The sequence below is a fragment of the Battus philenor genome, unplaced genomic scaffold, assembly GCF_028537555.1.
Source record: "Battus philenor isolate CCGP_79_NKW_IND1 unplaced genomic scaffold, ilBatPhil1.0.hap1 SCAF_13, whole genome shotgun sequence".
Classification (NCBI taxonomy): Eukaryota; Metazoa; Arthropoda; class Insecta; order Lepidoptera; family Papilionidae; genus Battus; species Battus philenor.
In genome coordinates this window covers 13518072-13544419 of record NW_027181675.1, presented here as the reverse complement: position 1 = coordinate 13544419, position 26348 = coordinate 13518072, and the positions used below count along the sequence as shown (strand labels likewise).

The window sequence follows — 26348 nt, the reverse complement described above, 5'->3', positions numbered from 1 at the left end:
TGAATTAAAAACTTAATTATACAAATAGCGTTTCTTTCATTAAGTTTGATCCATTGTATTTTAATGAACATAAAAGCAGACACTTTACATTTACGGGCTATAAAAAATTTATTTCAATCTCCTGAATATTCTGTTTGAATTCTTCGAGTAAAATACTAATGAAATCAATAATAAACAACTTTATATATAAGGCTTTTGATTTTTATTGTTTTTGCTAAATCTTAGAGTGAATTGCTGGAACATGCTGGAAATTGCTGGTATTAACCCCTTTACTTCCAGATTCCGGTTTCGCGAGCTTAGAGTTCAGGAAACCTTCAAAAGCCGTAAAATATAATGGCAGCGAAATATAAGTAAGGGTAGCCTATGTAGTAAATAGTTATTGTCGTCTGGGTCACAGAACAGAAGATAAACATAGAAATTAAAAAGAAAAACAAGATAAATATTGTAAATTCTGCATTCAGCTAGGTTTTACTATCTGTCTCATTCTAGGAAATATAAAAAAGGACGTTAAAATTAACTTTTTTAAACCAAAAATGAAAATTTAGAAAAGTAGACTTTATGGAAACATGTGTTTATAAATCACGAATTAAATAATCTTTATAGAGGTTAAGTATATTTTACGGCAAAGGCAGTATTTTATAATGAGATTGACGTAAATAAAACACTTTTTATGATGACCGTTAATTTAGGTACGTTTGTTATGTTTCTGTACCAATAAAATATTTACTAGGGATAAAAAAACTATCTTCTTTGTCAATGATTTATTCAAATAAATAAATCCGCAACTATTTGAATAATGTCAATCCATCCTAATTTATAGCTTTCTTTATGATAATGGACTCGTAAAAACCGTTATATTACTGGTTTATAGGCACCTAACGGCCGTATCGCATTAATGAAACGATTATTTTTATTTTGAATCGAAATTTTCTATAAGCACTCCCATAATTTTCTAATAAGGAATTTATGAGTGAAAGTAAATAATAGATCGTTGACAAGTAATTGTTTTGAATATCTGAATAATCTCAACTCAGCTTATTAAATGAAATAAAAGTGAAAGTTAATTTTTTAATAATACAAAACCTTACAATTTTCGTTTAAGGAGCACGCCATCTAGTAACGTTCTATGAGAAACTATGTATAATTTAGAATATTGCCATCTGTGATATTTATTTTGTCATAAAATTAAACATTTTAAGTTTTACTACGGAAATTTTTTAATTTTTAATTAAAGAGATTTCTAAGAAGTTTGAAGTTTCTTTAAAGTAGAAAATATAATATTAATGACAAAAATATAACATAGATGATAAAATTATAAACGATAGCAATTTGGAACAATTGTCATTTTGTAACTATATCGTCTATGCCTTGCTCTATTATTTTGCGCCTGCGCACTTGACTGATGGTGTACGCTACGTACCTAAAATCATTTTGTGTAAAATTTGAAGTTTGTTGTTTTGGCGACGACTTGTTCTCAATTATTTATGAAAGCTTCGTGCTGATCACCGTTCCAGGCGCGAGCCAGAATTATTCTGTGGCGGTCGGCCTGGATGCGTTTACACACTAACAGTTCGAGCGGTGTACGGTAGCCATCTTGGATTCGAACAAAGCTTCAGATGTGTAGTTTGTCTGTTTATCAATAATTTTTGTGCATTTTATTGTAAATAGTTTGTATGTTTAGGATATGTACGGAACGTTCGTCCACATGTGTAAATAGCTATGGCTGCGACAAGAAAATTACAAGGTAATTGGCCATGTTATCAGGTTAGAGATTGATTGACCCCAACCTATGTAGATACGTGTTCTAGACTTCTATTGTCCACTCAGCGAGACCTCTGCCACACTGCAGATACTAAAGCCGGGTAGATAGATGCGGCTGTGATTTAGGATTTTGAATTCTTACAAGATTTTATGGTCTGTCAAGACGACGATGCCGCGGCGATACGTTGATCTTATATGAATATGATATTCGACGCACACAAATACGATACGGGGTTGATATTCAATGCCTGTAATATCTGTGTGGAACATGTGGGTGCTCATTCCGTCCCGTTTACTGTTCATTACGCGCTCGATCGTGAATTACATTTTCAAAACAGGTTTCTTGTTGTTCGATTACAAAGTGGCAGTGTTTGTTGCAGGTGAAATAGACAGGTGTTTAAAAAAGGTCACGGAAGGGGTGGAGACGTTTGAGGATATCTGGCAAAAAGTGCACAATGCGACAAATAGCAATCAGAAGGAAAAATATGAGGCCGATCTCAAGAAGGAGATTAAAAAGCTTCAGAGGCTACGGGATCAGATCAAGTCGTGGATCGCCTCCGGGGAGATTAAGGATAAGAGTACACTTTTAGAGTATAGGAAACTAATAGAAACGGTGAGTAGAACATGTGTTTTTTTTTTATTTACAAATGTGTAAGAGAGAATATATTCCAATGTATGAAACTCCACAGTTACTATTAACCATAATTACATTATTTTAAAACATAACAATAATGTTGTATCTATCTCCACAAGTCAATTTCAAAAAGGACAATTATGGGATCTTTCAATTATATATGAACTATCACACACTTAAACTTAAAACTGTTGTAAAATGTGACTATAATAACAATTATTTTCAATGTCACTTACTTGTATATTGTTGATTCTCTAGTGATTTGTAACCATTGTTTTAGTGCACAGCAATTATTGCCGGCTATACAAACATTCAGCTCAACATGTGCATATATTACTCTATTATTACATTAAAAATATATAAAATGTGTAAAAAATACAGATGTTAATAAATGCATTAATAAAAAGTTTGAATTTGGGTATTTATAAAAAAGTTGGCCTTTCAGCTTTAGCCACATGTATGAAAAAGTTCATAAAAGTTATTGAATCAAGGATAAACCTCATAATTGATATAGATAAAACACATATATACACACACATATATACATCTTCTTCAACACTTCTGTCTTGAAGCTGTTAAAAATGTTTATAAAACTATAATGACTTTCTCAGTATGAACTGTATAAACATATGTTGAGTTTAAAGTTATCAATTACAAATCATATATATATTTATTTATGTATATATCAATCACGCTATGCTATTAAGTAGGGTAGAGCTCAATATCTTCTCAGGTCCCTCTAACTACAGAGGAATACACTCAGCACCTATACAATAAAATCATGAAATGTGGGGTAGTAATGACTGTTTGAATATTTTTATTTTCTTAAAATAGATTAGTATACATTTTTACACTTGCTGAATAAACTTTGATTTCCTATATTATTGTATATAGATTTTATGCTTACCCCAAAGGTACAATAAAACTTTAGGGTAGCAAAAATCTATGTCAATAAATTGAAGAAATTAGACATCTTGTTAATGTTCGTAAAAGTTTTGAAACAAAAAACATATGAAGATAATATAATAAAGTTGTTTTTTTTTTTTTTAATGTAGTATTATAATATCACTGGTAGAACAAGTTTTACTGAATAAACAACTCTTTATTTACTAGATATATTGTTGCATGTTCTCTAAAAACGAGTCCAATGATATACAAATTTGCTCCAATCTCACATGGTTTACGAAGCAGTGAATAATGTCATAACATTAGCCTGACACAAATAAATTTCTATTTGAAATTCAGCAACACAGTGTATCATTGAACTGTCTATTACGCCATTCTGAGGGTGAATGTAAAATATAAACAAGCGTCACTACATTATCACATTGAATTTTATCTGATATTTATACATTGTTTATAAAATTTGTGATAATATTATAACAACATATTTAATCTGTGAATTAATGGAGGTGAATAGTTATTTATGCATTTTGATAAACATCAGAGCAACACACTAGAATTGATTAAAATTATTTACTGTTCAATATAAGTTATAAAATGCACAATAACTTTGTTTTTAAAACTAAGTTTAACCTGAAAACTTTTTAAATAACCTTTCTGGTCTAATAATGTGTGTGTTATTTAAAAAAACTGGGATTAATTTGGGATTGAATTTTTTTTTAAATCATTACTGACTAATATAAACACTATATTGTACTATCATTGGTGGGGTCACTGCATGTCAAACATTTAATATTACAATTGAAAAAACGTGTTGATCCTGCAAACACATTAAAAATACTTAATTTGAAAGTGATACACATATGGTGTTAGAGTAATCTATGTTTCAAAATCTGAAAACAAATATCTAATCCAATGATATTATTATAGTTGTAAGATGTCCACTGCTAATATATATATATATACCTCCTTATTATTATATATACCTCCGTCATTAGATTACTGATAGTATTGGAATCCATTGATATTAAAATGCATCAATGTTGAATGAATCTTGTAAATTAGAGGTGGTACAGTTTTCAAATATGAATTTAACTTATTAAGAGTTGAATGAAATAAATCCCTGAATTTTAGAGATAAAAGAAGTCAAAATGTGGCAATACGAAAGGTTATTCAACAACATTGACTATAATCTCTAGGAGCTCAATTTATTATCAAGTTATTTATGTACATATTGGTTGATTCATTGATGTCAGCAGATAGACACTCACTGCAAGGTGTAGAGGTCCCTAAAAGATCGCAATAATGACTGGTCTTGCCTGCATCCCATCCATTGATTTATGGCAACTTTGATCATGTTGTCTTGATTATATGTTGTTATATATACTAAACCTATGGAGAAGGCCTATGTCTAGCTGTGAACATCCTAAAGACGCAATGATGACGAAGTTATTCACTATATATATGTATATATATAAATATATAACAATAGATTGACTAATTATTAGATGAAATTTTTTTCTTTAAAAAATAACTAATACAATATTAGTATTTATTTATTTAAGATGTAGTTATTTATGGCCAGCAGGTCAGCTGATGTTACAACATTAATCTTGTATCCATAATGTTTAACATAAAGTAGATTGTGTTAATCATAATATAAGTTCCTGTTGTCGTAATTTTTTATTTAGCCCGTAGATTTAATGAGGAAAACTATTTGTCATTTTACCTAATAATAAAAATGTCGCACCTATCTGTTCATTATCATAGGCACAAATTTTAAGATTTGCTGTGATGTTTTACATATGTTTTTTTTTAAGTTGTTGATGTGCCTTAAAAATAGGCCTAATAAATCCGATAATAACAACAAATTCAGGTCCTATCAACAGTGTATCTTTAAATTGGAATGCTAAAAGAGTTTTGGGAGTGACAGACCTAGTCGAAATCCTCTCTTAGCAGTTCTTTCTTCTGGTTATTTAATGGAGCATCTATCTAAATGGATGCAAGAGCTTAATGACCTCTATATAAATTTAACTAACTATTGGAACAGTTGAAGCTCAGGCTCCCAAGGGGAACCCTCTTAATTACTTTAAAAGGAGCTTACTAAGCTGTACTTCCTCATATCTGGTTAACTATAAATCATTTCAGCTATAGTATGTCCATGACCTAACTGACCCCGCCAATAGATTTGTAATAAGACATATTAAAAGAAATCTGCATCCAGCATTTTCAGACGACATTAACAAGTCATATGTCCTCCTTGTGGGTGAACATCCCGCTCTTTTCTTATCATTACAAATCAGAAACAAAAACCTTCAGTGGCCGCTTCAATAACTGTCTAACCGCTGGGCATAATTTTGCGATTTCATTTCATTGCAAAATCCCTAGTACAGCTCTCTTCACCGCTTGTAAAGTGATGGTGTGTGAGCGAAGCTTGTCTACAGGCTAAATTGCTAATACGCGAATAAGATTTGTCAACATAAAAATAGATTTATTAATTCATTAAGATATAAGTATTTGCAATGAAAATTGCAATATTTCTGGTGTACACACATTTGCAATGGCTTTAGTTGATAAATGCAGTATTATGAATTAGTCACACTAAGTACTGCAGCAGTTTAAGTACAAAGTGAAGCCTATCAGCATCTTATCCGACAATTGTTATACAATTTTACATAATCCGTTACTTTACACATACCTTTCCCTTTTTAAAGTCTGATAAATGGTCATACATGTTGTTAACATTTTATTTTGAAATACACTGCATCTTTTTACACAAAAAGATGTGATACAGCTTTATGGAACTATATTTCCAATCATTCTGTATAAAGTATAACTGAAATGAATTTTGAATGGGACAGGCAATATATTCAACGAAATATTTAATATTTTATTTAATATATATTTAATTATTAATATATTATCTTATAATGTATTATCATATACTATACATTTATCAGCAAATGTGCATCTCTTTAAAGATCAAATACAGGATTTGAGCAATTGATGTAATATTACTTGGTAAAGCAATACCCTTTAAAGAAAAAAAATATTTAAATTTATGTGATGGCATTATGTTTCAGCAAATGGAGAGGTTTAAAGTAGTTGAACGAGAAACAAAAACAAAGGCATACTCGAAAGAGGGCTTAGGGGCTGCGCAGAAACTTGACCCGGCGCAAAAGGAACGAGAGGAGATGTCCTCTTGGTTAATAACGTCAATTGACGCACTTAATTTACAGGTAATAAAAATTATTACAATTATATTCATATATTACTAATCTGCCTCTGATATATTACAAGATGTTGGACACTTCCATCAGGTACTATTGAAAAATCTATAGGGGAGGCGTATGTCCAGCTGTGACTGTGAGAAAATTAGTAATAACAAAAGTCATGAAAGTTCAGTAAAAAAAAACTCATGTTTCAAAACAATCACTCTTGCTATTGATTTGATATCATGGATATAAAAAACAATTAATATCAAAAAGTTGAAGCCAAAAGGTCCTCGAGCGGTAACCACTGGGGCGTGGGCATAGCCCACCTCTAGATGGGTTGATGACATGGTTAAATTTAATTTTAATTTAGATTTGAGCAGCAGATCCGTCACAGTCACAACCTTTGGGAGAGGCCAGTAAAATACTGTGGGCGTCATTAGGCTGAAAATAATTATAATAAGAAATAATGTGATGATATTCACCTTGTAAGGCTTTCATAAAACTCTTGAACTTTGTTGACTCACTATTATACATTATAATGTATAAATAAAAAACTACTAAAAAGTTGGTTGGTCTTTAGTAGATCTGCATTTCAAACCAGTTGTAGTTTACTACTTTGTTAAAATAATTTACAATCCAAAAATTCATGTAAATGCTTACTTTAATTAGGATATTTCCAATATGTCTCATCATTATAGTCATTATCGATATTTTCATTTCAACCAAAGCACACACATTGCAGGACTAGCTGGAAGGGGCCAGTATCCATCTTTCAACTATGTTTACAAATTTATTCAAAAAACTATCAAATGTTTTTTAATCCTACATGACCATGGATGACCATATTTTTCATAAATTCTATACTTTATTGTAAACTAGATGTGCTCCAGACTTCGGCTGCGTAAAATTTTATAAAAAATTGTTTAGTTTATTTTTCTTCATTTAAGAAAGTTTCTAAAATAAAAATAGCCTAAGTTACTCCTTATTATATCAGCTATAGCCTGTATAAGTTTAGTTAAAATCAGTCTGGCTATATCAGAGAGTAGCAGGAACTAACAGATTGACAAAAATAATGAAATGTGATTTTGTCATTATTTTAATATTAAAAACCGAGGTGCCCACCCCTATTTAATTTATTTGGTAGTTTTTGTACAATGTTAGTACAAATTAATGATTACTACATAGTTTCATCATTTATATAAATATTACAATATAGTATATAAAAATAATTGTATTATGATTTATACAATTTCAGATTGATTTATTTGAGTCTGAAGTAGAGTCACTGTTAGCCGGTAAGAAAAAACGTCTGGATAAGGAGAAGCAGGACAGGATGGAAGAGCTCAAGTTCAAGCTGGAGAAGCACAGGTTCCACATAAAGAAGCTGGAGACGCTGTTACGTATGCTCGATAACATGTCCGTTGAAGTGGAGCAAGTTAGTGTTAGAAATATTTATTTTAATTTATTTTAATTGTTAGTAACATTTTTATTTTGCGGTTTTGTTTCGGATGTGAATGCTGATATAATTTTTTATCTGTGTAACAATGTGGCTTTTAATCTTATTTTTGCTAGCTTATTTAAATAGGAACTTGGTGTTTTATAATGCAAGGCTATATTGTTTTAACTTACTTGAAACAACATTTGTGTTATAGTAATTTTGTATTAGCTTTATTAAACTACTAATGGGCCATGAATCACCTTCACCCATTTTGCATAGTGTTTTTGTATCATCATCATTGTAATTGTCCACTGCTGGTCATAGGCGGCCTTCTCATAGATTACAAATAAGACGAGTTAGAAGTGACCTGTTCTGCATTTTCTAATGACCTGTTCAACATCATCTGTTCAACTCATGGATGGACATATTATTCTTCGCTTACTGGTCCGAAGTCTCCCCTGTTTTTTTTAATTCGACTAACCTTTTTTTTTAAGTAGACCTAACTATATGTGCTTACAATTGACTAATCTAATATAAGACATTAGTGATCAGCGAGACCAAAGATCTGCCAGGGTCTCAGAATGTGGTCAAGTTAGCTCACAATATTTCCCATGTTAGCGGTAACGACATAGATATACACTCGATAGCCGCCATGTGGGAATCAAATCCGCGACCTGATCTAAGTTCATTGTATCAATTATCAAATTTTGATAACTTATAATAAGCGTGTCAAAATTTTTCAATGAATATTTAAATATATTAACCCTTAACGGCCGAAAGACGCCTCTCTAACGCCATGGTTATTCGTGTAGCAGGTCAGGTGGCTCGCGAGTGACTACAACGGTGTTTATGTTACATTGCGTCAGCTTCAAGCGATACGAATGCCTTACTTGGTTCCTACACTGCTGATGTCCTTTCGTAATTTTATTGCCACCTAACGTGTCCGACACATCCGCCAAAATCATCGACTTTACCCGGCCGAAAATATCGTCGACTGCAGAGGGTTAATAGTATATATAATTTTCAATAAATATTTCAACAGTATTTATTCAACATTAAAATTATGAAAACTGTATATAAGGCAGTATAAACTACTTAATTTTAACAGTACTAGTTTCACATGTAAAATTACTACATTTTAATGATGGAAGACATTCTTGTCTAAAGAATTAAATGTTAAAATATCAAAGCTAAAGTGAGATACTTCAATTTTCAGATAAAACGAATAAAAGAAGATGTGGAATACTACATTATGTCATCACTAGAACCCGGCTATGAGGAGAATGACTACATATATGACGACATTAATGGATTAGACGAGATTGAATTAAGCGGAGTTGGAGTGCCTTCATCAGCAACCACGGATAGTAATAACAGTGATGACTCAGGTGGATCACCTACTAGTATACTATCAGGTCAGTATACACAATCCGAGTTATGGGTATTATCAAAGAATGATAGCCCAAATTGTAGTAAACCTTATGGGGGCGATCATACTCCTTGGTGCTTCTGCTTATGTGACCTAAGAGCTTTACTGTCTATGAATCTGGTGAAACTGTAGTATGTAGCCAATGGACTTTGCTAACTTGATAGAGAATTTAGGTCAAGTATCCTCAGCATTCTGTCTCTCTGTGTCTCATTTAACAATTGGCAAGAAATACAACATGATAAACACATATATGTAAAGTCTATCTATACCTTTGTAGTGTGGCGGGTATATGTTAAATATCTTTTGATAATCATTATAGTGGAAAAGTTGTCATTTATTACAGAATACATGTGTTATACACTAAATAAAATTTAAGAATTATTTATTTAATATATGATGACATATGTTACGTCAAGGTGATTCCATCGTATGTTAGGATAATAAATACCACAGATATGAAAAGGACAGGCGAATGAAAATATATGTAATTTTAAATACATAAATAGATAGAGATATAATTTTTATTGAATAAAATTACCCATTTTTAACACTAAAAAATGTTTAAAATATCGGAAGACATTTAAAAACGTATGCCTCCTGAGTAAAAAAATTTTTTTTATGAATATATATGCATATACATATTTAATGCGCATAAAATGTCAAATTTTATAAATATAACATTGAAATAACTTTATGTTGAATACATCATTACCAAGGTATGCTGGGCTATCTTCTATAAAATCATTTACGGTATTTCAATCTTTAGCATATAATTAATCTTTGACAATATTTCTAAACGAAGCAACGGAAGCTTCCTGAAAAAATATTACATTAGTACACAATATACCTTAAACCAATTGACATTGGAAGTTGGATGGTAGCTTATGAAATAATATAATTGCAGCAAGTGAAATATTTTATTATAATGCTTAACTAGAACAATCAGTAGTATCAAAATATTGTTTTATTATGGTCTATATAACCACAGTGTGGAAAATTACTAGTAAAGAAAGACCACAAAACAACATAAGATAACCAATGTACTACAATCATGTTATTGGTGGTAATTGCATACTTATATGCAGGTGAACACCAACTTCAGTGTTTGTGGTGAAATATATCTTGTAAATAATACTTTAATATCTTGTTATTATTCCAGGCACCAGTCCCATAACATCACCAACGTTAGACGCACATAATCACTCAACGGACTCTATAGACGTGGATAAGAAGAAGAAGGAGGACCTCGTGGCGAAAGTAAGCATCTTCTGTTCTCTTCTTACCAGTTCACTACACTTGCATTACCATCATTACCTTGATCTTGCTCCGTAAACTTGTAGCTGTCCAGTACATGTGGATAACTTGTCTCTATTGTTTGTGTTTGGGATTGATTTTGGGTTCTCTTGTGGTTGAAATAAGTGGCCGGTCATATTAAATGTTAAAGTAATGTTCTTAAGTATAAAATGGGTACATTTTTATTTTGATTTAATGTATTTGTTCCATGTTTTTTTACAAACAATTATAGATATTATTATCTATTTATAAATATATTGTTATTTGTTATATACGCTTTTAATAAATTTTGTATACACAAAATCCTGCCTTATAGTTCCCAATTCGAATTTACTTTCTATTCTACTTAACATATTGATATGTATGCAGTTAAATAATCCCAAACATGTCGGTAGTAACCTTCAGAAGTATTTACCGCATTTTGTATGTTTATTTTGTTCATTATATGTCTGTATATGTATTTCATGTTCCATTTCATGTAGTTTCAAATAATCTATAATTCATCTATCTTTTTTCTCAATAATAAGACCCAACACTTCCATGTTAAAATGTAATATCTACCCACAATGCTTTTGATAAAATTTTTGTCATAATAGACATGTAAGACACCACAAGGGAATTCAGAAACAATCACAAAGTGGGGCGGACAATGAATAGTAAACATATGTCTGTTAACTTTCCAGCCGGTCAAACCGCTGCCCCTCCGTGCGGTGAACAGCTGCGCGGTCAGTAATAGCGCGACTAACGTTAGTTCCTTGCTCAATAACTCCGCCGCATCCACGAATAGGTCAGTCCACTGACGTATTGTTTATTTGTTGCTCGCTTGTGGCCGGTCCGGGGCGAGGTAGGGCTGCCTGATCCCGAACATTACATCCCATATCGCCTGCGTTGGACTGGTTTTGTGACTGGCACTGATTTTGAACACTGCGGCTAAGTCTGTCTATAAAAGACCAATCCTGACGGCCATTCGAAAGTTACTAGTCATTATAATATTCAATAACATCTACAAAACTCCTTCCGATTCAAGTGATCAATCCAAAATCGGTGCTGGTATAAAACTGATGTTACATATGGCCCGAGGTGAGAATAAAAACTATTTTCCGTACATAGTTATCTATGGATACCGTAAAATAATAGACCGCCAATTTGTTTTTTGATTAACAAAGCTAAATATGTCATCAACATGGATTGGGCAGCTCTATAAGTAGAATACTAGTAAAGAGTGACAATTTGCTCCGGCATAATGATACCATTTATACATATCACTATTCAACCAACGAGGGGTCATTTGTTCTGGAAGTATTACACAGCTTAATATAATACGGGCTTATTTCTATTGTTTTTATGATAAAGAGAACTGGATAATAAAGTACTTCTACTTTGTAGTAGAAAATTATTTATTTACGGGTTTTATTCAAAAAACAAAATGAACTATGGATTTCTTTTGAATAAACTGCACAAATTCAACCACAGATTATTGGTTATAGATGTAAAAGCTTTAATGGGAAGAATGTATATCTAATTCATTGTCGCTAAACGTATGTACATCCTATCCAATAATCAATGATTTCAGAGACAACATTGTATGTAATGTAATGATAATATAGTATAAAAAGCTATTAAAATATAATTCAGATTGCAACATAATAAAATTAATTATTGTGTACTATCTGTCCCTGTTGATTGTTCTTGAAGTCACAGCCCTATTGTACGAATTTTGTATGAGGTATATATTCAGTCCTTTAAAGCCTTTACAGTACCCGGCGATAAATATTGCACACCAACCTTTGGAAAGAGACAATCGGCTAATTTCGGCTTCGTAGAGCATTATCTCTGTCCCACACTACTTATGTGACGTTTCGTCAGTCGTTGTATTTCGTTCGACAGCGATAACGCTTTATGAAGTCGAAATTAGCCGATTGTCTCCTTCCAAAGGTCGATGTGCAATGTTTATCGCCGGGTATTGTACTACTATAAACTATCACCTGTATATTCATGTAAAGAAAAATTCAATTAATTACTAAAAATTTGTATGTTTCAATATCGTCATTTTGAAATATTTTGTTACGAAGGTCCTTTATATACTGCTTAAATTTGATCTCAAATAAATGCTATTTCGGGTAAGCCCATTATACACTGCAAAAGTTAGTATGGAACAAAGCTCTGAAATAACAGAGATTAATTTATTTTTTTAAACTGTGCTTTAATTAAATTGTGAATATATTTAAAGGTAAAATTCTTTCTCAGGCCAGGTTTATTGTTTTCATAAATACTTTTATTATTGAATTGAGAGAAATTTGTTTCATTAGTTTCTTGCTATAAGATGTTTAGACAAAGTCCAAGCTAGCAAGTTGAAGTGGCAGTGAGTATGTCACATAGAGCTCAGGTCAGAAGTCCACTTGGGTCTTAAGATTCTGGAGTGGAGATCAAGGTGGACATATGACCCTCGCTGAAGATGTTGGTTGTAGGCAGCATCTAACAGGTCCTGTTGGAAATTTTAGTGGGTGGCCTATATCATACCAGTATACATCCTAGGGCTGAATTAGAAATTATATTTTTCTTGATTCAAATAGTAGGTTCATTTTGGTTATCATTATCATTTGTAGCATCTTGCATGATCATTTTGTAATAAGTTTATTTTAAGGTATTATTTAAATAACTTTAGATACGTTTTTAAACACATTACAATACCCAGGTTATGTTATGTGCACATAAGATGTGTCTCGCTAAAGTATTTTTATGGATGGGGTGCGTGCATGAACATTTGCTATATTTATTTTAAATTGAAAAAAATTACCTGCAACTCATTTGAACTTGATCTTTGTTTATTTGGAAGTTTATATTTATTATACTGCCTTATTTATAAGTTCTACCGAATATATTTTATTATTATGCCTCAATTGATAATTTATTTATTAATTTTAACTAGCTCTAGAGGTGATAGGCGTGTGAATTATACAAAGATAAACTTTTCAGACCATTTTAATAATTAAATAAGATGCTAGTTTATTTATTTTCTTAAGCCATTTTAATTACAACTCTTGCTTATATATATTTTTTATACAAATGTTTATTGTTTTTTTATTGCTTTATCTATTATTTGATATATTTTTATGCATGCTCATCACTACATTCCATCAGTCATATTTATTACACACGAAATTAGGGTGTATTAAAATTTTAGTAACTATTTTTTTTAAATACTTATAAAGATTGTTGGGTATGTTTCATGTTGCATCTTGGATTAAGGAAAATTTGTGTTAATTATGAATTCATAATGTGCTTTCTTACTGAAAAAGTTCTATTTAGTTTACAAGTAAAATTTTTTTGTATGCAGAATGATTGGAAACTGTAAAAGCTTTAAAAGGGTGAATTTGTAGCTTGTTTAATTTTATTTATTATTACTATCTATCTCTGCAGACTTTATACTGCCAGAAGTAGTTTGTCAGTAATGAGCTATACATTCATCCCTTAAAATCTTTTACTTTAGGATTTCTAATCTCTCTTGTATATTGCGAATTTGTAAATATTTGCTTAAATATAAAGAAATAATTTATTTATAGTTAAATATGGGGTCATTAGTTTGCAACAAAACAAATTTTTTGAGAAGTTAAGTTCACATTATGGTATATGTGAAGCAATTATATCTTATTTATAAGTGATTGTGATGCCTGTATAATAATAAATACATCTCCACAGTATAAACACGACGGGGGCGTCGGGGACGTCAACGCCGAACAAGCTGCCACTGCCGCCTAGTCCGACGCACCTTTCGCACGTGCACGTACGGACCAACACGGGTACGTGACCAGTGTTGCCAGTGTTGTAACATAATTTAACCCATAATTATTTTAATTTTATTGTTATTACGTCACAGATGAAAAGTTCTGGATAACGACTTACGCTTCTTATACATAATTATTAATAGTGACATAAGGTTTTGCGTGGTAGGTAACTAGATGGTTTTCGAGCAAAAACAATCTATCATAAATCAGGGTTTGATATATTTAGGCAGTCCATTGATCTATAGTAATTAAAATTTTTCTTTCATTTCTACAAATCAATACTATGTCAGAAACTCTTGGAGGGTACATTAGTAAATAATGACGTTATTCATAGATCAAATTTATTTTAAAGCATATATTGTGCAATACACACACACAATATATATATGTGTGTGTGTATATATATATAAAAATATATGCATAAAATAAATTAGAAATAGCGTATAGGTATTCATTCAAAATTGTTGCCTACCTCTAGCTATGTGTTGTGTAGTCACTGATTATAATTAGTTTACCTAAGAGGTATATTGTAGTTTACCTACCGTCGTCGTCGTTTCAACCCAAAGACGTCCACCGTGAGGCACAGACCTCTCCCAAAGGTATCTATGGTGGTGATATACCATAATCGCCACACTTGGTGTACCGTAGTGTGGTATTATGATATGCAGAGGGTGTTGCTGCCTATCCTCTGGAAACCATATTGTCATCTGTGGAATCTGACCCGCTACCTGCAATTGCGAGTGTCAGTCTTTTACCACTTATACCATTCCATATACCATTCTATACTGCAGTGGTAGCCTAGTGCAGTGTAGTGTCTGTTAAAGTAACTAAGATTTAGTGTGATCACCTTAAGATGAGAGATTGAGTCATCATCATCATCTGTACTAATTAATAAGTTTCAATTGAATACATCAGTGTCTGTTAAAAGATTGATTGGTTAAGAGTTATGGTTAGGCTGGCTGATAATGATAACTTTGACTAATTGTAATAGAGTACTTAGAGTTCAGTACAGGAAGGTACACTATTTAAACAATTAAGGGGTACCTTACCACGTGATTAGGAGATATTGGCTCGCTATCAAAATTTTGCTGAAGTTGTAGTTTGCCAACAGAATGAAATATGTCAGCTAATGTTGCCAACGAATCCTTATTAGCTAGATCAACTGATATATTTGTGTTTGCAACATAATTAGATTTAAATCGCTAACATTATGCCAATTTTTTATTATTATTAGAATTTATATTCCACAGACATTAACGTCCATGCCTTTGTTTTTCATTAATGTTTATTTTTTCCGAATATTTTTTGGCATGTTACAGCGCAATGTTTAGTTTTTAAAATTACATTTCGTGTGCCGAATATTAATGAAATAATTATTACTAGATGACCCAATGGATGTTGACCAGTCTTAGCTATGAATAATCATTTTGAGCCATAATAAATGAAAAAATATATAATTCATATACTATGTGGTTATCACAATGCTTTTTTATACACAACATTGTTGATTCTGTGTTATGTTATAAATAATATTGACGCTTTTCCAATACGGGACAGGCAAAAAACAATTGGCCATGTATAAAACATTAATTTTACTGACATTACTAATGTAAACCACATTAGAAATTCTAACTTTTTCTATGAAAACCTTTGAATGAATGAATGAATCTTTTAAGTTGTTATTAAGTTATGGTGTGACCAAGGGAATAGTCATTATTATACAGTTATAGGAATGAATTCGATTCATAGTTAGAATCAAGTTAGGTTCCCCATATAGTGACATCCTTCAGCTTAATTTAAGCTATAAGAGTTTCTATTCCTACTTTTGAAGGAAAAAAAACAACTCGGACAGTTTTTTTTTTACTTTTTCTTTTGTGAAATTTTCCTTACATACATAATGTAATATACACGTGTCTTGGTTCTTGGTGTAAAAGATTAAAAGGGGTGCATATATAGCTTATTTTATATTAATTTATATATGGTTACTCTCTATACAAAAATCAATGGTTTTAGTCATAATAAATAACGAATAAAATATAGTAAGAAAGTTCAAAATTTGCATTACTATATGTTAAAATTAATTATTATGCATTGCAATATAAAAAAAAATTAACGTAGCATATTTCACAAGGATCTCTTAATACAGGGTCTTAAGAAATATGTGTCATAGCTTTTAACCTATGATCAACAAAACTTTGAATTAATTAACATATAGTAAAAATAATTATTGTTTACTATGTCCTTCCAGATTTTGTACAGCCAAAGGTTATTAGCCTGTAGCATTCCATTAAAAAAAAAAATTTACAGAGATCACTTTATATAGGTTGATTGAAAATGAGTATAAAAGTTTTAAAGGGGTGAATGTATAGCTAATTTGTCAGATAATGAGCTATAGGTTAGCATATATTGTTAAGCTTAATTTTTGTTGTTGTTGATTTTTTCAACACCAAATTATGTTTATGATAAATGTTTTTGGTACACGTCTAACAAAAAGTACTGTTTATTTTTTTCAATTAGATCACTGCAATGTGGATGTCTTACGTTTGAAAATGAGTATAAAAAAGGTTTAAACATTTTTGCTGACGAATGAACTGAACATTCATCTCCTTAAAAGCTTTTACACCAATAAACAATCGTCCTATATTTGATACACCTTACGGTTATCAGTTACGATAAGAAAGCGTTGTTTACAAAACAAACGTCGTCGTGAATGGAGTCGCGATAATCTGTCGACATATTATTAGTATCCGTCCGCTTGGCTCGCCGCCATGTTTCGTACGCGCGGTTTTGGCGCGCTGCCAACTTGACACGACGGCGTTGCTCAGTCGATAGGCTCTATCTGCAACGGTCGCAGCCTTTTGTACATTTTTTTTTGTATTAGTCTACGATGTTTTCCCGCGCGAATGTCAAATATGAACGATGGTAAAATTGTTTTTCAGTGCATGTGTTTTGTAAAATGTTTTTTTTTGCGATGTGTTAATAAATTTTCGTGTTTATATTGCGCAGTTGCAATGTTTTTGTGTGAAGTTCAATGACGGTTATGTAATTTTAGTGTATCTGTTGTGAATAGAAGCCGAAGTGAAAGAAAGGAATTTTGGTTTGATCGCATGAAGTATAGGCAAAAGTGCATTATCATTGCGTTTGATAGATGTCACGTGGTTTTTGAGTGGATCGCCTGGTAATGAATTGTTTTCTTTTTTTTTAAATTGTAAGGGACGAATAAGTCGTTTTTCTGCTATTGATTATAGGCGGACCCGTTTACACGGGTTTACAATACAATTACAAGTATAGTGTTTATTATTTACATATATGCTATAGTATAACATAATTAAATAATTTCTTGTACTTTTTGTGTGACTGACTCGGTAACGAATTGTTCTCTAAAAATCATAACAGACGAACAAGTAAGCCGGCCAGTTTACACAGAAGTTTGCAGTGTAAAGAGTAAATAAATAGATGTTCTACGCAGTAACACATAGTCCGGTAATGTAAATAGTATGTAGCAGCTAGTTTAGACTTGAGTGAGCTTGCTACTTAAAATGAGGTCTAGGCTATGCGTCCTTTACTTTGTCTACTCAAGATCAACAAATTTATTGAAAAAGCCAGACAGACAGTGACAGCTGGTAGAAGCGGTGTGGGTCGGCCCTTCATTAGATGGACCGACGACATAGTAATATATATAGTTATATATGCGTGCAGTGCAAGACCGGTCATCGTGACGACCTTTGAGGCGCCCTATGTCTTATAGTGGGGTTTTATCAACTAATACTAAGTGAAGAAATTAAACATTTTGTTAGTTTAAAAAATAAAACCACATAATATTGCAGTTTACAGTACCTTGATCATATTACCATACTCTGAAAAGTAAATTTAAATTATTCGCTTCCAGCATTGAAGTAGTTTCATTTTGCAACTTATGTTCACTGGGTACTCCCATAAATCAACATCAAATCGATTTTTTTTTTCTGATATCCGGCCATGAATAAATGTCTACAGCTAACAAAGCTTTTGAAGAACTGTACTTTTGTTTCATATTATTTCTTTTATATTCGATTCCATAATACTTGGGAACATGACAATATATATCAGAGGTGACCAAACTGCGGCTCGCTAGTCACATGCGGCTCTTTGAACGATTATATTTGACTCAGATTGATTGTCGAATTATTTCAATATTTAAATTTATATAACCTATGTCAGCTGCAGCTGGAAATCGAAACAAATCACTGGTGTAAATAATTATTACTATTATCCAGCATAAAATTAGCGAAATCCAAACATCCATCATAATTAACTAACCGGCATCTTAAGTTTCATTAGGAGTGCTATCGTATACGTGTGCATAACTTAGATAAGTTCAATGCATATGTTTTGTACTTTTGTCATATAATAAAAAAGATTTTAAAAAAATGTTCGTTTGCATGTTTTAAATGCGTATTAAATTGCGGCTCGCGAAAAGTTTCAAATTTCGAACAACGGCTCGAACTATAATAGAGCTTGGCCACTGAACAAACATTCACCAACCATTCATCATAATTTGCATTAATTTGAAATCATATAATTGTTTGTTATATTTAAATTAATTTCAGTTTTTTGACCTGTTTTGACTAACCGACCTGGCTTTACCTCTCGTCTTTATATTTACATTGTTATTTCTTTTTTTTAAACTTTACAATTAATTTGTTTATATTGGATTGAATGTAAATTGAGGTTATATTACAAATTTTAATATTTTAATTTATATGCCCTCGTGGCATAGCTCGATTTGTATCCACCTATGTTTCCATGTCATTTGTACCACCACCAACCAGTGGTACTCTTGTGTACTACCAGTTTAAGTGTGGTTATAATTGATGATTCAAACCACAGATAATGTACGTGAGTTGTTTTGTTGCAGAGGTAGTGGAGAATGGACCGATATCGATCGCGCCAATCCACAACGCTGTCACGCACCAACCTCCTTCCACGCAACTTCCCCCCGTGAGTACTTTTTATCAAAAAATATTTTTTTTACAAAATTCCATCATCACCAACGTTCACTGCTTGACAGACCTGGCCATATATTTCCAATAGGGACAGTTAAAAGAGTTCGGTATCTATCATCTCCCTTTGATCTTAACATGGTTGTCTATACTATTTAATGGTAGGTAGCATATATATATGTATACTTATAGGCAGCATATATATCACCCCCAAAGATCGCATCAATGGCTGTTCTTACTTGCATTCAGATTTCCAGCAACCTTGATCATGTTGTGTTGGTATATAGTCTTAATCTGAGAGCCTGTAAACGCTGCGTGGGAAGAGGCGCCCACTAGGCGGTTTGACGCCATTGTTAAAGTCGTGGGAAGACGCAGGATGCCGGCAGCGCTGGACCGGTTATGGTGATGATATTTGGACCTTTATACCTCCCATACCTTGCAGTGGGTTTCTATTGGTTGAAAAGAAAAAAAACTATATGAAAAACCTCACCAGTGGATTTCCCATGTAGACAATTTTGTTAGTCATTTTTGGAACGGTTATTTCACTATTACAGTTGTACTTTTTTAATTGACTTTTTAAATTAAAATATTGTGATAATCTAAAAATCACAAGAATGCTGCAAAAAATGGTTAACGGTGTAATTGATGATGTTTATTTCCTAATTAAATTTAACTTTGCTGTCTCGTTCATATAGCTTTATGCATAAAAGTGACTTACTTTCAACTTGCCTACACCAACTATTCAGCAATACTGGTCGTCCGATGTCTGAAATGATATCGATGTGTGCATTACAGTGGTATGTAATGTTATTTGCAGACGTCAAAGAGTGCGTCGGCGACGCCGTCGAGCGCGAGTTCGTCGAGCGGCGCGGGCGCGGGTGCGGCCACCCCGGCGCCTCGCGAACCCTCGCCACCTGCGCCCGCGCCAGCACCAGCGCCAGCCCCCGCGCCGGCGCCCACCCCCGCGCCAGCTCCGGCGCCGCTGCTCAACGGGCCAGCCGTGCATACGCACTCGCACACGCACGCGCTGGTGCACGCACTACACGTCGCCGACAAGTACGTACCATGAATCCTCATTTTAGGAGCATGTCGCTTCTCCATCTTAATCTATGATAGACTTATTTATTTTTTCTATTTGTCACATAATCTCACATTCTATCTTCTTTTTTATACTGACCAGTTCAATATGACCACATGTTATAAGATCATTACAATGTATGGAAGTATATTTAGTTGATTTAAAAAATGAAAACATTGCCTATTATATTAGCTTAGCTTCACTGATTCTTCGTGTATGTATATTATGTTTACCTCATGATAACGCTCGTTTACATTCCGTTTATACGTCGCTAAATTTCTCACAATGTTAAATTTATATGACTTATATATCTATAATCGTTTATGACATTGCCGGTATGTTTGCAGTGGTGTACCCAGTCCGCCGCCCAGCGCGCCTGCGGCTGGCGGCACCGCGTCCCTCAAGAGTATGGCGCAAGAAGCTGTTCAAAGAGCGGGCCTCGACGCGCATCATACGCAGCAGGTGAGCTTTATTTTATATTAAATTAATTCTTAAAGTATAATTACATTTTGATGAGTGCACCAAAGTCACCAACGTAGTTTAAAAAATTGCTCATCTGAAGTGGCAGTACGTAAGCACATTGTCTATGCTATGGATGGTTGGGACCTGAAGGTAAAGTGGCGACCAAGAACCGGTAGACGCAGTGCGGGTATACCCTCCACTGTGTGGACCAGCAACAGAGCAACACAGATCAATAATGTATTCTAATTTCATATACATCTAGCTATTATTTCTATTTCCGAGTGTGTATAGCTCCCTCCGTTGCTCTCTAGGGTGAATTTGATGTTTCTTATAAGGCCCATCATATATATAATAGTTTTTTTTTAAGTGAGAATTTGTTGTGCTGAAAATGTCATAAAAGTAATATTGACCAATCAAAAATGTTATACTCCCATTACATGGAACCAATTATTTCTTAGCTTATTAAGAAAAATTCCCATTTGGAGTAGTACAAATCAAAATATTTTTTGTGATATATTTATTCAAATATATATGTTGTCAATATCATTTCTGTGCATTTATTACCTTTATTTACATCTTTTAAATTCGTATACAGTAGTGACTATCGAATTTTACAAATTTTGAAAGTTTGCTTAGACTATCTTGGAGTATGGTGACCCTCCCTTCAGTTCCCATCAGTTCTCACTTTCCTTCGGCTGAAATTATGACAATGATGAAACAATTTATTTCGCTTTTTTAATAATGTTTATTTCTGGACTGTGCCCTGATATATCTCAACCACATTCACCTGTCTTAAACAGTTAATTGCAAATCAAAACTTAAGAAAACCGAATTGTTTTATAATTTAAAATTAGTGTTGGCTTATTATGAAAAACTTTTGTTATTATGTGTACAAGGAAGTGATGGTTCTGAAAACAAAGATTTATATTTTAGTATGTACATTGACATATTTTACATTTAATCAAATAAACTTACACAATGGTCTCACCTAAAAACAAAGGAACGACATTGAAAGTTTATTTTTAAGTTAATTTTAATAATTTTATAGTTTTATAACTCTCTAAGAGGAAAATTTTATGATAAATCATTAAAATGACATTTGACAGTCCTGCCAAAAACTGTTTCTTTTATATATGTATTATTTTATGACATTTTTAATAATTTGTAATGAACATTGTTAGATTAGCATTATGTGAATAATATGCATTTGAACCGAGTTTTAATATACATTCTTTGATTTTCAGAACACGACAAGAAGAACCGTGGCGCTATCTCAAGCGCACATCCCTCCGTTATTAGGCGTCGCGCCATTAGGACCTTTACCTTTGACATCAGTGAGTATTTTTTTAAAATGTAATATGTGACGATGTAGTCAAAGTCAGGAGAAGTCTCTCGATGTGGACAGAGTAAGACCGTTCATCGTGACGATCTTTGTAATGGCCTATGTTTTTAATGGACATCCAGCCGCTGAAATATGATGATATTTAAGTGTAGTACTTTTATACATGAGCTAGTAGATGCGACATAAGCCAAGCCCACCATTAGGTGGATCGACGATTTAGCCAATGTCGAGCGAGAAGTGTTTAGTATTTATCAAAAATTTACAAGAAATATATACAAATATAAACGTATACGATTGTTAATATTTTTAATTGGAATATATATTTACGATAACTTGCAAGAAAACAGGCTATTACTGATAAACGATTTTCAAGCTTACAGTCATGATAATAAAGTCGAATTTAATGCGCAGGAGCACCAGCTACAGTTCCGCATGATGGAGTCGTCATTCTACCACATGCCGCACCCGTCCGACTCGGAGCGCACGCGGAGCTACCTGCCGCGCAACATCTGTCAGACGCCCGTCTATTACAACCAGGTCAGTGAGTATCTGCTGTGGGAGGGGGAGGGGGTACATGTATCGTACATACATACCCCAATTACCTATCCTGTTGGAAGAAGTAGGGGAAGCCTATGTCCAACAGTCGACGTATTTTAACTGAAATGACGATGTTGAAGTGTTATGTCATAATGCTTGAATGTTCTGAGCGATTTGCACACTAATTTTGTGTAATGGGTGGCATAGCCAATGCCGAATGTTGTGTTTCAGTCCGATTAGTATATACGAAAAAAAAAATGTTTCATTGAATGGATAGATGTCTGTGATCTAAATATTATTCATAGTCTGTCTTTCAATGATTAGGAGATGCTATCTCTTATCGGAAATATTAATATGTTATAAATACAAACTTTTTTAATACAATATGTCATCATCGTTACAGCCAATACATTACTATACGTGTATACATATTATTAATATTAAAATATAATGTATTGAGCATACCTAATCATACAAAAATCAGGTTAGCTATACATAAATGTGAATAGTAAGGTTATAGACAAGAATTTCTGTATTAAGTTAAGGCTTAAAATAATTTTATTTAATAATTAATTAAATGAAGTAACATTTACCATTCAGGTGCTCTTACCCCACTCGGACTCTGTTGAGTTCTTCCAGCGGCTGTCCACCGAGACGCTGTTCTTCGTATTCTACTACATGGAGGGCACGAAGGCGCAGTACCTCGCGGCGAAGGCGCTCAAGAAACAGTCCTGGCGTTTCCACACGAAGTACATGATGTGGTTCCAGAGGCACGAGGAGCCCAAAGTAATCAATGAAGAGTACGAACAGGTAGTCTTTTACGTTTTTTTTTAAATTTTCATCTGTATAGTTTTTTGATGATGCCTAAAAGAATAAGAATTTGTTGGCTTTTGTTACTGTTTACCTTTGATATATAGATTCGCCTCATTAAAACTCAAAAATTATAGTGGCCCAATTTAAGGGTCATAGATGTTAAAGATGTAGCTACTGAAATTGCTAAACGAAGACATGTCATATTATTCCTTAAAGCAGCGTTTCATAGCATAGGCCCAATGGGAGGCAATTTCATTAGGGGGGGGGGGGGGGATTTAAAAGTAAACTTAAGACAAAGTTTAACCCTTTGGTTTAAAAAAAAATGTATGTTACATAGGTAGGCGTTAAAATTTAGTAATAGTTGGTAGAAATCTGTAAAAGGTTGAAAAATGCTATCTTAAAGTAGAAAATACCTAAATTATTTACGTATAATTTCTTGTAGACTAGAGGTGTCAAACCGCGTGTGGCGCGCGGGTTGCGAAAATTAAATTTTTTCAGCCTAGTCATTACATCCATTGATTCAATTTTGAAACTAGTATCATACAATAAAATTTCATCCGTCGAGGATAATAATAAAAGCCAAGTATCAGAGTGTAAACAATAATTTAACTTCATAGTTTATTACAAAGTAGTCAAAATAAAAATATTTGTTTATATGAATATTGATTTCTTTGCGTACCACTAAAGTTAAGCATTGTTTTTTAGACCAAGTTGGCTTTTAAGTTTGACACCCCTGTTGTGGCAAATATGTATTTTGTAGTTCTCATTCTGTCTTATTGAGAATACTATTTATTAGTCATCACTGCTCTCCAAAGCTTCCATGTGTCATTGGTAACCACTTATTCAGTAATGGCCAGCCCTTACCCACTCATACTTTACTAACGCCAGTTGGTTGTTCCGCAGGGCACGTACATCTACTTCGACTACGAGAAGTGGGGCCAGCGGAAAAAAGAAGGCTTCACGTTCGAGTACAAGTACTTAGAGGACCGTGACTTGAATTGAGGCCGCACTGCGCCGGCACAATATCGCGAGTGAACTTCAGTGAGTGACTATACGCGCCAGCATGTATCGGAACTAACGCAAAAACAACCTTATCCGCGTCGACGTAAGGTCGTGACTTGCACCGGCAGCGGCGCCCGCCCGCGAGCAACGAAGACTGCGAACTGACACCATGGAAAACTAAATTCTCTTTCATTCCGTTACGAGTATTATATTTATGAATCGGCCCGTCGCTCTCTGTGACGACTGGCGGGCCCAAACTATAATTATATTATTTAAAACTCGACTTTGTAAAAGTGAATACAAGATTGCACGGAAACGTCTCAACTTACAACTAATGTTCATATCGAGGTAGGTTTAGTATCGGACACTCCCAGAGGCGCCGAGTGGCCCGAGCGACAGATGGGGACTTGTATAGAATCGCTCTGGCAGTCTGTTTTATTGTACAGTGAGCGAATAAATTGCAGGTGGACGGAGCGAGGAATATCATGTGATGCAATAACTTTAGTTGGCCCCGCGGGGCCGGTATTTTAAACAAAATGTGATATCGATATAGGGACGCCCGGAGCGTGTTCAGATACACAGATCTTTTAACGATAAATTTTAATGTTCCTCCCGACTCACCGTGATACTGTCACTCAGTGTTGCTCTAAAAAATTTTTGTATTTTAATTTTTTTTTGTATTTTAGTAAATGAATCTTTGTTTTTTAACATCTGTTTTAATGTTTGGTATATTTATTATTGTCTGATCAACATCGGTGTCCAACGTTTGTGCTAGTCAACCGTCAACTAGAACTGTAGAAACAATAAAATTCGATATTGCTCTGGGTGATTTGTTTATAGACTTGTTTTTGTAGTGACTTGTTTGAATCGTACCAGGCCGACTTATACATACCATAGAATATAAATAATGTTTATAACAATCTATATAATCTATGTTTTTCTTTGTACTTGCATATTATTTGACCTATGTATTTGTTGGAGATGTATAAAAAATGTAGATTGTTAAGACAAGACATGGTTTTGTAAACCGATCTCATAATTGTTAACATATTTAACTCTGTAGCTTCGTAGTTATCCCAAAGACAATAGATAACACATTATCGATGGTATGTGTAAGTTGAGCAAGCATAAGGTGAACGCACTGAGGCTAAATGAACTCTTTCACATGGAAATGTTTAAATTTTGTGAATTGTATTGCATTTAAATTGAACAAAAATTTTTAAATAGTGTCACTGCCATGTTTTAATATATCCAGATGATTTGCAATGTAAGGTCCGTGGTAACAACACATGTCGCACTCTACCATTCCGTTGTAGTTAAGTTTGAATTTAGTTTAGTTAGTATGTGTAACGACAATAGCCTATTCCGATAGACTAAATTATGTTTAAAACCTTCATGCGTCGGTGAGGCCCGAGGTGAGAGGCGGGTCGAGGCTCACGACGGAATGGACGAATGCGACGTGCGGTGAGAGAGTTCGTTAGCGTTACGACAATACATGTACTGCCAGATGTTGAGGCCTCCTCGTACGGTCGGCGACACAGGTTTTCCATTACGCGAGAGACGCGTTGTGTGATTTTGTAAGTTTTTCATGGGCACGTAACCCACGTGCAAGTTGATCACTGTTCGGTCGGGTTGTGTGCGTCTCGGTGCCAGTCGTTGCCCGATGTCGGAGGC

At 33.4% G+C, this 26348-nt stretch overlaps 1 protein-coding gene across 2 annotated transcripts; it reads left to right on the top strand.

Annotated features, from left to right (window-relative positions):
- The first annotated feature begins 1400 nt into the window (after positions 1-1400).
- Not3 (CCR4-associated factor Not3) lies at positions 1401-25382 on the top strand. 2 transcript variants are annotated; one of them, XM_068777110.1, is made up of 15 exons: positions 1401-1744; positions 2142-2374; positions 6382-6537; positions 7769-7948; positions 9168-9366; positions 10540-10637; positions 11357-11460; positions 14373-14473; positions 19356-19438; positions 20258-20496; positions 20866-20980; positions 22225-22314; positions 22734-22859; positions 23460-23669; positions 24576-25382. In XM_068777110.1, exons 1-15 carry the CDS (start codon positions 1720-1722, stop codon positions 24672-24674), a joined length of 2058 nt encoding a protein of 685 aa, XP_068633211.1. In that variant the 5' UTR covers positions 1401-1719; the 3' UTR covers positions 24675-25382. The 2 variants fall into 2 exon arrangements, with proteins under 2 accessions (XP_068633211.1, XP_068633210.1); XM_068777109.1 differs by having other exon boundaries at positions 7769-7954.
- Positions 25383-26348: the final 966 nt, after the last annotated feature.

Coding starts and splice junctions, on each gene's coding strand:
- Not3 (XM_068777109.1), top strand. CDS start 1,720: ATGGCTGCGACAAGAAAATTACAAG. Junction 11,461..14,372: donor TCCGCCGCATCCACGAATAG/GTCAGTCCACTG, acceptor ACATCTCCACAG/TATAAACACGACGGGGGCGT. Junction 14,474..19,355: donor GCACGTACGGACCAACACGG/GTACGTGACCAG, acceptor GTTTTGTTGCAG/AGGTAGTGGAGAATGGACCG.